Source organism: Pteronotus mesoamericanus, unplaced genomic scaffold (assembly GCF_021234165.1).
Source record: "Pteronotus mesoamericanus isolate MK-2021 breed Mesoamerican mustached bat unplaced genomic scaffold, CSHL_Meso_final contig_98, whole genome shotgun sequence".
NCBI lineage: Eukaryota > Metazoa > Chordata > Mammalia > Chiroptera > Mormoopidae > Pteronotus > Pteronotus mesoamericanus.
The window spans coordinates 6282531-6296266 of NW_026555295.1; the positions used below are offsets into that span (position 1 = coordinate 6282531).

At 43.1% G+C, this 13736-nt stretch overlaps 1 protein-coding gene across 4 annotated transcripts in view; it reads right to left on the bottom strand.

Annotated features, from left to right (window-relative positions):
• Nucleotides 1–8088: 8088 nt before the first annotated feature.
• The window catches only part of AFTPH (aftiphilin), a 63062-nt gene continuing 57414 nt past the window's right edge, over nucleotides 8089–13736 (bottom strand). For all 4 annotated transcript variants that reach the window (XM_054586891.1, XM_054586888.1, XM_054586890.1 and 1 more), the window contains one exon: nucleotides 8089–9218. In XM_054586891.1, coding sequence (XP_054442866.1) covers nucleotides 9074–9218 — 145 coding nt within the window. In that variant the 3' untranslated portion in view covers nucleotides 8089–9073. The remainder of the gene's footprint in view (nucleotides 9219–13736) is intronic.

Sequence of the window (13736 nt, forward strand, 5' to 3'; positions counted from 1 at the left end):
CCAACATCTGAGCGGGTACGGACTGACCTTTCTTGTCTTTGCTCCTCTCTCTACCAATCTCCAGGCTGGTGGAGGCTGATCTTAGATAAATACCAGTTGTCACCGATGGGCTCTGCCCAGCTTTTCCACCCCTGAATGCATCCTTTCAACAGGTATCTGGTGACCGGGGCCCGTGGGCTCCAGCCTGCCTCACAGATGTTAGGTTCCAGCCACAAAACCAAAAAAAACCCAGGGTTGGAAAGAAGAGTCCAGATTTCACTGAAAATGAAGCTCTCCAGGCTGCTGAGTAAGGGTTTTTCTTTCCAAACATCTGAAACAGCAAACAGATTGTAAATTAAGCAGGAGTTACAAGATAGTAGCTGAAGGGAAACAGGCCTCCCTGTGTTCTGGGTTCGAGCTGTCGCCTCACTGACAGGACCTAGGGAGTGGGGAAAGGCGATTAAACAGGTTTGGGGGTGGGGGTGCCGCTGGAATGGAATGGGGTGCTGCTGGGGCAAGTACTGGGTCACTGGGGAAAGAGTTCAGGCCTCTCCTTTGAGCCGAGGGAGCAGTATCTTCTGCCGAGAGGTGGAACGCTGGTCTGTGTCATTCTCTTGTGCCAATGAATTAATGATTCCCATTCAGATCAAAGTGCAGGCTCCCAAGGCAACTCAGCAAAAGTGAAGAGAAACAAAGTGTCACCCCACGCAGGTGGATGCGCCCCCTGACTGGAGCATTAAGCGAGGAGGCGCGTGGTCCTTGGGCCATGTCTCTCCTTCCACTGAGTCAAAACACTGATTTCAGTAAAATGTCTCCAGCCAGCTGAGGCTTGAATGTATAATGATAGGAGGGACCCTGCTGTGGCAATAATCCTGCTTCATACCCGAGGCCATGAAGGGGAACCTGGGCCCAGAACCTCAAGGTTAGCAGCATCCCCCCTGCCGCGCCCCCAGCCCCTCCAGCCCCAAAGCGCGCGGAGTCCTGCTCTGGCTACGGAAAGGGGGAAGGGGTGGCGCAAACAGGGTGACCAAAGCTGACGGATGGCCCGCCGGGCAGGTTCCAACACAGAGCGTGGCTTCAGGTACCTTTCCCCTGTCACTCGAGTTTAATGACTATCAGTGTGACGTCTTGTTTCAGGAATATGTCAAGCTTTGTCTGAGGGCCTGAGAGTGTGGTTATCTGAGTCCCTCTGGGCGACACTCAGGCCTTGCTCGGGGGCCAGGAGGCGCGTCTGCTGATTTCCCGTAGCACCCACGCAGGGCACCGGGGGAAGGGCAGGAGGAGACCAGGTTTGGGAGGCTCCTGTGGAGCGGGGTGCTTTCACAGGGGCTTCCGGGTAGTGTGGGCTGCTGAGCTGCGCCCGGGAGTGGCCAAGATCCCTCCATACTTAGCCCCTACTTTTACAAAGCAGGGATTTAGACAAAAGCAAACAAACTGAAACAAATAATTTTTGGCAAAATAAAAGACCCTTGGGGTTGGTATTGGCATTTGGGTTTGCTTCAGAGCTTGGAGAATTGAATTGGTGATCAACAGAATAAGATATTTTGGGGGAAAAATTCAGATGGGGTTTGAGATGGGGTTCACACTATTTTCGTGCAAAGGCATAGCACAGATTCTGGAAGGATCGCTGTCCATTTCACAGAGGGTGAAATGAGTGAGGAAGCAAATGCAGTGAAAGTTGGCCCTCGGTCGGGCACTGTGCCAGGGGCCGAGGAGACAAATCCAACCCGACACGGTCCCTGCCCTGGAGCTGGAGGGAGAAAAACCAGCCAACTGGTCCCATAGAGCAAGGTGACAGGTGCTGTATCAGCCCTCATCGCACAAAGAGGCTGATTCTCTGACTAAGCGTTCAGTCTCTGAGATCAGGCAGACCCGGGGTTCAGGCTCTCCTGCTTCCTGGCTGAGAGACCCTGGCCAAGTTACATAATGGTGCGAGTCTTGGTTTCCTTACCAGTAAGCTGGAGGTGAGTTCAGTTCAGGTACCTCAGGGTTAGTGGGAGGATTCTTAATAAAGGTAAACCAGGCTTATTCAGAGAGGGCTGCCGAGCACTCTGTGAGGCTGGAGAGCTGGCTGTGTCCGATGGGGCTGGGGGAAGGGCAGAAAGTGACATTGGCTTGCTGGTGAGATAAGAGAAAGCTTTTCTGGGAGAGGAGGTAGGCTGGGCCACCCCCTGGGGCCATTTGGTAATGTCCAGGAGCTGGCCATGCAGGCAGGAGCTCATGGCTCAGAGAGGACCAAGATCCCAGGCACATTGTGACATGCTAAGGTGTTAAGACCTTGCCCAGAAGGCAAAGGGGTTACACAGAAGGACATTTAACAGAAAAAGAGCACGCCGTTGTCATAGTGGGAGATGCGCAGGGAGGCAAGGTGGGGGAAGGTGAGTGTGGAGACTGTTACAGTAATTAATTAAGAGACTATGGGGCCTGAAGAGGGAGGAAATAGGTATTTACGAGGATAACTGATAGGATCCCAGAACCAATAGGATTAGGGGAGAGGAAGGGAGCAGGCCAAGGGCAAGTTTGGAATTTGGGTGGTTCATGGAGATGGGGTCCATCAAGGCCAGGGAGCACGGCAGGGATGCGGGCAGAGGGTGGGAGGCGGTGGGAGCAGGGCTTGCGGGCTCAGGCTTCATTCCGGAGCCTAGGGGATGTCTGTCTGGGTGGGGGTGGCCAGGGCACTGGCGGAATCGTGGTGCAGTGCTCAGGGCAGGGGTGAGGACGGGGTGCTCGACCAAGAACATGCATTACCTGTTTCGATCGAGGGTGCCATTCGGGGAATACTATGTGGAAGACCAAAACAGCCCCTTTCTGAGGCAGACACAGCACGGACGGCGCAGGACCTCACTCTCACTCCTTGATCCTTGTGGTCTTTCGTAACCCTAGTCGCTGGCCCTCAGGACAGAGACAATGACGCAGGAGAGGAGCATGAGCTTAGGTCAACAGGGTGAGAGCCAAAGGCGCGAAAGTCGTGGCTCACAGTCATTTCAGCGTACAGATAAGGTAGCTATTGTTTTAGCCCCTCGATCCTGGTTTTGGCAAACTAAAGAAAGGGAGCAGCTTTTGAAAGGGGTCAATTAAAAGTAAAATAAAATATGTGAAGTGATATGAAATGCTATCTTCAGAGTTAGTCCAGGCTGAAGAAAATATGCTAAAATGAAAGACAACTTAAGCAATAAGAGCTATAGTAAGGGCAACTTGAGTATTCTGGAGATCAGCACGTCTTTTTGACGATTGTCAGGAAGACAACCATATTCTTCTACCATCAGCCTTTTATCTGCATCAGCAATGATGGAATACTGACTTGGATGAATGATGATCCACAATTATTTTCTGAGTGCTTACCGTATGTCTGTGGTTACATGGATTATCCTCATTTGGTCTCCCACCTTGAGTAGACGTTATTTTATCTTCTATTTATTTTATGACCTTTATGTTTCTTTTGGAGCACGGGGTCACAGATGTTTTCTAGCTGAATGAGGTGTTGGAGATCATCTATAGAAATGCTCAGGAGGGCCAATGAAATGTCACAAGCGCAGCGTGATGGAATTTGGCAGGGCTGTGCCTGTTTTGAGGAGTGGTGCGCAAGATGGAGAAATGTAGTTGTCACTTTGTTGAGAAGCTGTACTCCAAGTCTTCCTCAGGAGGGGAGTTGTAGAGTTTGTACTGGTCAACATTTGCATGATTTGGATCGCGGAGGTCATTTATAAATCTGTAGATGACAAAGTTGAGGAAGGAGGAAGACTAAATGCCAGATGATACAATTAATATTTGATGAGCCCGGACTGGTGTAGCTCAGTTTGTTGGGTGTTGTCCCACAAAGTGAAGGGTCTCCAGACATGGCACATGCCTGGGTTGTGGGTTCCGTCCCTGGTCGGAGTGAGTACAAGAGGCAACGGATAGATGTTCCTCTCCCTTTCTTTCTCCCTTCCCCTCTCTCTAAAAATAAATAAAATCTTAAAAAAAAAAAAGATTTGGTAAGATAGGCTGAGACAGTCGTCTAAAGCTAACCAAAGAAAGTTGTAAAAGGATAAATGTAGAACTCTTTTACATTTTTTCTTTCTTTTTTTTAATTATAGTTTGTATTCAATTATATTGTATTAGTTTCAGGCGTACAGCATAGGGCTTAGACAATCATGTAAAAAGTGTTCTCCCCGATATTCCCGGTGCCCAGCTGGCACCGTGCATAGTTACTACGATATGACGGACTGTGTTCCCTGTGCTGTACTTTACATCCCCACAGCTATTTTGTAACTGCCAATCTGTACTTTTCAATCCCTTCACTTTTTTCACCCAGTCCCCCAACCCCCTCCCATATGGCAACCATCAGTCTTAGAATTGTTTTTAGATCTAAAAATTCAATGACAAAAGTAAGTGACAATGAAAACCTGGCTTGATGGCAGTTATGCAGAAAATGCTAATAGACAATGAGTTAGGGAGCCAACATTGTTACCGTATATAGTAATGCGTCTTTAGGCTACATTTAAACGAAGAGTCTTAAATAAAATAAATATGAGCCCCATGCCAGTGAGGAGGCAACATGTGGTCCAGTCTGGGGAGCACAGTAAGAGGAACTTTGGCAAATTGGAGCAGTGTCCAGAGAAGGATGATGTATGTGGGAAAAACCTAAAAATCCTGTCATCATGGGAGACCTGGTGGAAGAAGGGGGCGGGGAACATGATAATGGCTTCAGATACTTATGGAGAAGGGATTGTATTTATCCCATGAAACTTGAGAGGGGATAACTTGAACCAATAGCAGGTTATAAAGAAGCAGGTTTCCATTCAACGGAAGCCCTAACAATCAGTGCTGGGTGGGGGGCAGTCTTGAGAGATCCTGAGCCCATATGAGGTCCCTGAAAATGTTCAGGCAAAGTCTGAGCTGGCCCCTCATTCCGAGGGGAGATGCAAGAGGGTGTAAATGAAAAGGCCAAGAGTCTGAAAAACTGGATTCAGGTCCTGTCTCCGGTTAAAAATGTGTAATGTTGTGCAAGTCAATTTCCTTGTCTACTCCTCACTCTCTCCACCTGAGAATTTTATCATTAGCTTTGAGTCTTTGGTAGCAATGGTACCAAACTTTTTATCAAATGAAATCTTCTGCAATCTCCCCTCCTTGAAATATATAAGCCCAATGTGTTACTGCTGGACATCTCGTTCACCACACAGCCGAGCCTTTCTGGGTGTGGAAGCAGGGTTCCTGGGAGTGGTTTGCAAAGCATCGGACCAACCAACCTTCCAGCCCTGCCTTAGTTTTCAGTTCTGTGCACTCAAACCCCTCAATTACACATGAGATACAGCAGACTTAAAAAAGGGATTTATCCAAGATGTTATAGCTGATTAGTGGCAGCTACATTTAGAACACACAACTCCTAGTCTACCCCAGTGCCCCTTCCCCTGCAGAGGCTGCTCCCTACTTCCCACTCCTGATTTGTCTTCGCATTTGTTTCCCCCTACGGTCCCAGTTCTGCCATCTGTAAGTCTCCCCACCCCACTTGAAAAAGCACCAGGAATACGACAGGTCGGGCCTGCAGCACCGTCGCAGTTTGAGACAGTGATCCAGAATTCATTTCTCCATGCATTCCTTCAGCTCAGTGAGACGCTACTGTTTGTGTGGGCTGAGAAGTGAAAAACAGGTGTGGCCCGGCTTGGCTTGTCCTGCAACCTCTGTTCTCTTTTCCCCTTTTACTATTACACTCCTTTTTGAACCGCCACCCAGAATAAATGTGTGTCCCAGTCTCTTCTGCAGCTGCAACTGAATTCTGGCCAATAGAATGTAACTGGACACAATGTATACTTTATGAAAGTGTCCCTAATGGGAAGGAGAACACTCTTCTTCCACGACAAGAATGTAGGCATCGTGGCTGTACCCTTAACAGCCACCTGGGACCATAAGGTACCAACCATGTGTTGAGAATAGTGAAGCAACACAGTAAGAGCTTCAGGCTCTGAAGGTCTTGTGAAGACTTCACCAGCCCCAGGCAGTTTCCTCCTATTTTATAGGCAAGAGAAAGAAGGTTCTATGGTTTAAGCCACCAGTACCACTTTTTATCAACTGTCATTGATTGTAAGGCAGCATTATTTTATACATCACTAAAAAAACCCCCCCAAAACAAACCCAAACAAAACAGAAACCACTGCCAAATAAATGGGTACCCTATCCCATCGTAGGATACATTCCGATTTCAGAGTTCAACTGTGACAGAAGTATGAATCTCCTTACATGAAATGCAGTATTTTGGGGTTTTGTTACAGCTAAGTCTAATCTTGATTCAAGAAACATGAGGAAATGAAAAGATGACAAGTTCTAAATAAAGAACACGATAATCATGTAGAGGGAAGAACAAGTTTCTATATAAAAGAATGACTCATAAAAATAGTAGTGACACATGACTCAACCTAGGAAAGTTTCTCCTATACTTCCAGGCTGGCTGGGATTAACTGTGGAATCACGTATGGCTATTTCGATCTGGCCATCCAGGGAGATGAGACTCTAGGGGATGAGTGAGCTGGATTTCAGATGTCAAGGACACGAAGCTGATTGCTAAACCAGTCTCCACTATGTGTAATTTGGCAGTTAGGGTTGCTGACTCTTTGGTTTCTGCTCCCCAATTCTGCATGGTTCTCCTGGTTAACTTTGAGAAAAACAAATGGGCGGCTGATGACCAAGACCACCTTGCATCTGACAGTTTCTCCCTTGGCTGAAATCACAGGATGCTAAAGGGTCTTCCTGCAGCAGCCATTACTACCGCTTTCCGGGGAGATGTGAGCCCTTGTCTGGTGAAAAACAAAACAAAAAACAAACCACACACAAAACACAAAAAAACCCCAAAAACCGAAACATGAAAAACAAAACCTGAGCACTTTTGGCCCTCAAGCCTAGAGCCCTGACTTTAAGCTATGACAATCCAATATAATGCATCTGTTGTGATTAAAACATTCAAGGCCAATATGATAAACAAAAGGGAAATCTGGCTTATCTAAACATGCTTGTAAAATGAAACATCCATTCTGTGAATCATAAAGCAGGATTACTTTCATGGGGAAGGCCCGCTTGACTGTTTTAACATAATACATTAACTTGTTATTTTCAGTGCTCCTTTCTATGAATGTTTCTTTAATCTACCAGGATTCCCGAGGTCTTCATAGATTTTGCTGACTATCATTTATTGACTATCTATATATGCGACAAGTGTTTTACCCCTGTTATTTAATACGTCAACCCCACAGGTTGGTAGTATCATTCCCATTTTAAAAGAATATAATTAAGGCTCAGAGAAGTCGATTACCTTCCTCATGGTAAACACAGCTAATAAATGCGCCCTAAACTTAGGTTGGTGAAGGTTGCCATTACAATTTTGTTGTAATATACTGCAGAAGCAACCATTGAAGCTTCCAACACGTCAAGTACTGCTGAGAATAATTTTATCCTTCCATTCAGAAGGTCACTGGGCTCTAAAGCCTTGGGGACTATTGGAAAGCCTTCTCAGAAAGACAAAACAAGAAAAATAAAGTTGGGGAAATGACAGAGACGGACTGGAAGATAAGTGTGGTTGCTCCAGGCCACAGGTTAATGATGCTGAGGCAACTGTTCCAACGGCCTGTGCAATAACCTGGCAACACAGGAATCTCTGTCAATGAAGGAGGTGCAAGGGCTTCCACTGGGACATTCCCACAGCAGATACGAGGTGCTGGATTTTTGGGCTGACTGCCTATTTCCAATGAAATATAGTATGTGACTTTTGGGGGAAGCAATACTTAATGTTTTGAAATTACCTTTTAGAAAATTTCTGCTCACCTTAATTTCATGCACATATTTTCTTGGAAATAAATTCCCTACATATTCCTATTTAACCTTGTCAATTCTGATGAAGATATATTATAATGAATCATAGGAATTTCTTTTATGATCTCATGTTTTACCTAAAAACAGCTCAGTTACTAAAAGGATTGATCCAATTCTTAGGAACCAGATTCGAACTCTTCCTGGTTTCAAAAAAGTGGAAGCCCTACCAATTGATTTCCTCTGGACTGAAATACAATAAAACAATAAAACTTAACACCCAAACTTACTACATTTCCCCCAGATACCAAAGTACAAAGACACCGGACTGAATTTCTTTTAAATTATTTTATTTTTGTGTAAGCTAAAAGGAAATTTACACACTGAAATCTCAAAAGACCTTGGGCATGCACATTACCCTTGCTCTTCTACATCTCTCTCTTTTTTCCATAGGAATTTCCCCGAACATTTAAAACCCATAGTTTTTACTGTATATACAGCCTAAACCATAGCAATCTATGATTATGTCATTTTACACTGTGCAAAATCCTCAAAAAATAGTGGTATGACAGAACAAAAAAAATCAGTAACAAGTAAATATCATGGTAAGACATTCATATAATTTGGTCCTTCTCCAAACCAAACTGATTTAAAACAGACAAAAATCTCTTTAAACCCCTCCAATCAAGTTCTGACAATGATCCATACTCTCTAACAAAGGAGCAATCGATGAAGTACCTTGCAAAAGGTCGAACAGCAATAAGCCAGATTGAAAAGATTAAAAAAAGAGCATAAAAATGCTAACAAAAGCCAGGTCTGAAACAAATCTACCACACACAAAATTAAAAAAAAAAATTAACGATGACTTTGGAGCTTATTTATGATAGTAAAGGTAATTTGACATATAATATGAAAAATTAAAAGGACATTCAATGCAATCTGAAAAGACTGAAGGGGATTTCACAGACAGTGGAGAATAGAGTTTTTAATTTTCTTTTTTTTTTATTTCAAAAGTTTTGTAAGAAGGACACCACCAGTGTATTTCACAAAGACATAAATGTATACACCCCAGCAACACAAAAAGAATAAATCTTCAAAAATGTTCACCCCCGATTATTTACATTTTTTCTAATATAAATTTAGGACTTCAATATGTAAATAAATATACATTACTATGTATACCTTTCTAGTGTGGCTTACCAACAAATCAGCTGAACTTGAAATTTTTTTTTTTTAATTACAGCAGGTATATTTTTGACGGTAGGGAAGGGATGGAGGGAAGGAAAAGCAATCAAAATTGTCCAACTCCTATCAGTTATCAGTCTGCTTTCTCTTGGGAGCTTGTGGAAGGTGTTAACGTGGCTGGGAACATCAACACCTTGGCGTGCATGAACGTTAAGTCAGGAAGGCTAGCGATCACCTTGATGGCCTCCTCACTGAGGTGCTCTTCTCTTTTCGGTTTCCTGTTGACAAATGAAAAATGAAAAGTGTGTTAATGTGACTTTGCTGTACATCGAATGGGAGCAAATCCACGCTCAGGGTAGTCAGTCAGCCATCTACGGGGACTTGAGTATCTTTTTCTTTGCCCATTCCTGAACCTCAAATACCTTTGTGCTGTGGCTTCCTCTTCCAGACGCCACATCTCTCAGGAAGACACATGCTTTATTTACGTATGCCCATCACAGCTAACATGTACCGACAGATATTTGCATATACCCGTGTACAGCTCACAGCTTTACTTCTAAGGCTAGGAGCATCTATCCAGGCATACTTTTGAAATGTTACTAAGCAGAAATATAATTCAGAAGCCCTAATAACACTCCACCCAACTGGACTTCCCCCTGCTGCCAGTGAAACTACCAAAATTACCTCAACATAAAACAAAGTATGTCTGGCACAAGACCTTGTAAGTCATTTTAACCTCAGGCGCTTTTCATCCCCAATGGGGAATTCCAGGAGAGAAAGCCCTCAGTTCAAAAACACCCATCTCAGCGCCTCCTGGGATGCAGACATCTGGGTGAAACGCAGCATCCCTAGGGCCAGCTGCTGATGCTGAGGATGTACACAGGCAGGAGGGACTCAGGATGAGGGGAATTTCTGAAATCCTGTGGGTTCTCTAGATGAAGTCCATTTTACTACAATGGCCCCAGACACTGGAAGTGGGCAGTTGGGTGCCTCGCACAGATAAGAAGAACCCCTGGTGACCCATGTCTTCCAGGCAGGTGAGTGACAGAAAATGCCAACAGAGCCTCAAATGTGGCTCAAACTGAGCATGGGACTGTAATCCAAAAATTTTTTCCCCAGGAGGTTAAATATGTTGAATTATTTGTAGTGATAAAAATACTAACTTTAGACCAAAGTTCATTTAAAATCGTTGACTCTAGAAAGCCTGATCTCTTTTATGATAAAGGACAGTTGGTACTCTGTTAGGTGTCACACACATTATTTCTTCCATCTAAATATTTTCTTTGTTCTGGGGCTGTGTAGCAGAGAATCAGGAGATAATGCAAGAAAGATAGATATAGGCTTTTATTTTATATCTAGGCTTTTCTGTTACTACTTTTCAGTTCAGGAAAAAATCAAAAGATTTTTATAGAATAACTGTAAAAATCGAACATCATACTTTTAGGACCAAAGTTCTTCAGTGGGGCACAGGTCAGCTTTAGGCAGAGTGCAACCTTCAGCACATCAACCAATAATGAACTCACTTCTAGGGTTTTTCTGCAAAATGGAATAGCACTCAGTTTTTTTCTGATTAAATCTACATTTAATTGTACTAACATGGTGGCAAAACTATTAGGTGGATGTTTGATGGGAAAATGGTTATCTGCATCATTCTAAAGTAAAACAAGATAGTTGACTTTTTTAGTCTCAAAGTGAAAAACACACAAATGTAAAATGTTAGCCTCTCACCAATGGCTAATCTTAGCGTCACTAATGATGGAGTCGACCAGATGCGATGTGTCTTCTGATGTGGTGCAACACCTATGATGCAGTCTGCTGAAAATGGTTTACCTGACTTCATCAAACCTTTAGATACAATATACAGTTTAAAGAAAATTAGGGGGGATAGAGAAGTATATTAAATACCACTTGAAGGAAGCAAACAGAAAATCCAGAGGTTGGGACATTCTCCAGCACAACTGGAGTGATCTTTTTTAATAAGCTCGTGTTATAAAACTGAAAAACAAGAGGGATCAAGGGTAGACATGCTAGGTTAAAAAGGACTTAAGAGCCATAACAGCCAGGTACAACAGTGTTAGACTAAATATGGGTTTGGACAAAACAGAGAGAAAGGACGTTGTCAGGGAAATCTGAACATAGCCTGCGGATTCGATGAAATGACAATCTGCTGAAACTGATGGAGGGAGATCACTGGTTGCAAGGATAGAGCCAATTCAGTGTGGACTGTAAAATCCCATTTTTGGTTAAAATAACACACAGACATGTATATCTGCATAGAAGAAAAGCTGAAAGACTAAGCACTAAGAAGTTATTTTTGTTGGCTTATATTTTCTAACTTTCTACAATATGTATTATAACTGCTTTTGTAATGGTAAGAGGTTCTTAAAAACAGTAACAACATTGCACTTAAAAGGACCCCCTCATTTGTGGAGTGCAGCTGCGATATGGGAAAGGAAGAAACTTCTACCCAAGGAATGGTTGGTAAAGATCATTCTAGGGTCTCTACCAACTGCCTCATTTCAGGGGCACTACTTGGAGGCAGTATGAAGCTGTATTTAATAATAATAAGTTTTCTTTCTGTGTTTATCTATAGTCACTGTGCACTGATGTGATCTAGTTTTCTTAAAATATAAGAAAATGCTTGTGGAGAATCTGAAAATAAAAAGTTATGACCTTTTGTCAAAGCCAAGGGCAGTGACCTGGTTTTGATGTATATTCCCTTAAGATTTATCCTTTTTGTCAAAGGAATACAATTAGAGTCCATAAATAAACTCATACATTTATGGTAAAATGATTTTCAACAAGGGTTCCAAGACCATTCCATGGGGGAAAGAAGAGTCTTTTTAAACAAACAGTGCTGGTACAACTGGACCACATGCAAAAGAACAAAGTTGGATCCCTATCTCACGCCACACTAGAAAATCAACTCATAATGGATCAAAAACCTAAATCTAAGAGTTGAAACTATAAAACTCTTAGAAGAAAACCCGGATGTAAATGTTTCTGACCTTCAAGTAGGCATTGGGTTCTTAAAGATATGACATCTAAAGCACAAGCAATGAAAGGAAACACACAGAAATTGTATCCATCAAAATTAAGAAACTTCTCTTCTTTCTCTTCAACAAGGTGGCCAAGGAGGCCCCCCATGAGACGCAGAGACGCAGGTCATTGTGAAGACCTTGACCGGCAAGACCATCGCCCTCGAGGATGAGCCCAGGGACACCACTGGGAATGTGAAAATTGAAATCCAAGAAAGGAGGGCATCACACCCGACCAGGAGCGTCTGATTTTTGTGAGACAGCTGCACGATGGCTCTGCTCTCTGACTCCAATATTCAGAAAGGGCCCCCTGAACTGGGTGCTTCATCTGCAGGGCGGCATCATCAAGCCCTCCCTCCGCCAGTTCACCGCGAAGTACAGCTGCAACAAGATGACCTGTCACAAGTGTTATGCCTCCCTGCACTCCCTGCGCTGTCAACTGCTGCAAGATGTGTGGTCACACCCACAACAGAATAGAAAGTACAACGGTGGCTGCCAGGGGCTGGGGAAGTGGCAGGTAGGGAGTGACTGCTAGTGAGTACAAGGTTAGGAGTGAAAAAATGTTCTGGAATTAGAGAGTCGTGATAGCTGTGCAGCCTCATGAACATACTTAAAAACCACTGAATTGCATACTGCAGAAGGGTGAATTTGATCTTATTTCATAGGTAAAAAAGAGATGTATCCCTTTTGACAACTAGTTCTTTGGCTTGTATAATCTTAGTTAGAGGTCTGTGGCTACTAACTAGCTGGCCACCCACTGATTAAAATGAGGAAGTAATTTTCTCTATATTAGAAAAGGTAAGCAAGAAGATGAAACTGTTTTAAAACTAAAAAGTTGCATTTCTTTAAAAAATAAGAAGTCACTTTAACAGCCTATGTATGGAAAGAGAAGTGCACATGTACTTTCACACATGCAAAAGCACTTAGAAGAGTATGGGATCTTGCTTGTTACATGTCAGACTTCCTCTACCTAGACCACTGTTTCTTAACCTTTTCTTACCTTACAGTTCCTCAATGCTCTTCTACTCTATCTTTTACGTACTGTCAAGAGCCAAGAAGATTTTGCTGAGCTTTACATTCGATAGTTTACGTAAATGCAAAAAGAAAAGAGAAACAAAAGGAAAACAACAAAGACATTTAAAATGCTTTCGAAAGCTATACATGTCATCCCCCTTTCTCTTCCCTGTACAACTGAGAAGCACTTATGGGGGCATTTTACAGTATTACCTTCTAATTGTAAGACCCTTGTAAATAATTGCAATTCTCACCATTTTCAAGCAATTAATTCCTCAAAATAGAAAATACAAAGTTGGCAACTTATTTCTTTTTCAATTTATTGTATTTTAAATATAAAGCTGAAGCCTTGGCCAGGTAGCTCAGTTCGTTAGAGCATGGTCCCGATACACCGAGGTTGTGGGTTTAATCCCTGGTCAGGGCACATACAAGAATCAATCAATGAATGCATAAATAAGCGGAACAATGAATCGATGTCTTTCTCTCTGTGTCTTGAAAATTAATTTAAAAAAAAGTTCCTTCCATAAATATAAAGCTGAACAGGTAGTAGAGAGTAACTTAGCTTCAACAATGGCGGTTATTGGGATACACACTACACTTTAGTTCATTCCATAATAGCACAGAATAAGGGAAAAAGTGATAATAAATTATTGACGTGACAGAGGAGTTGGAAAAGTTCCCTAGTATATATACAGCATGTTTCAAGGATGAGTTAAAAAGTTAGGAGAGCAAGTTAACAATGTG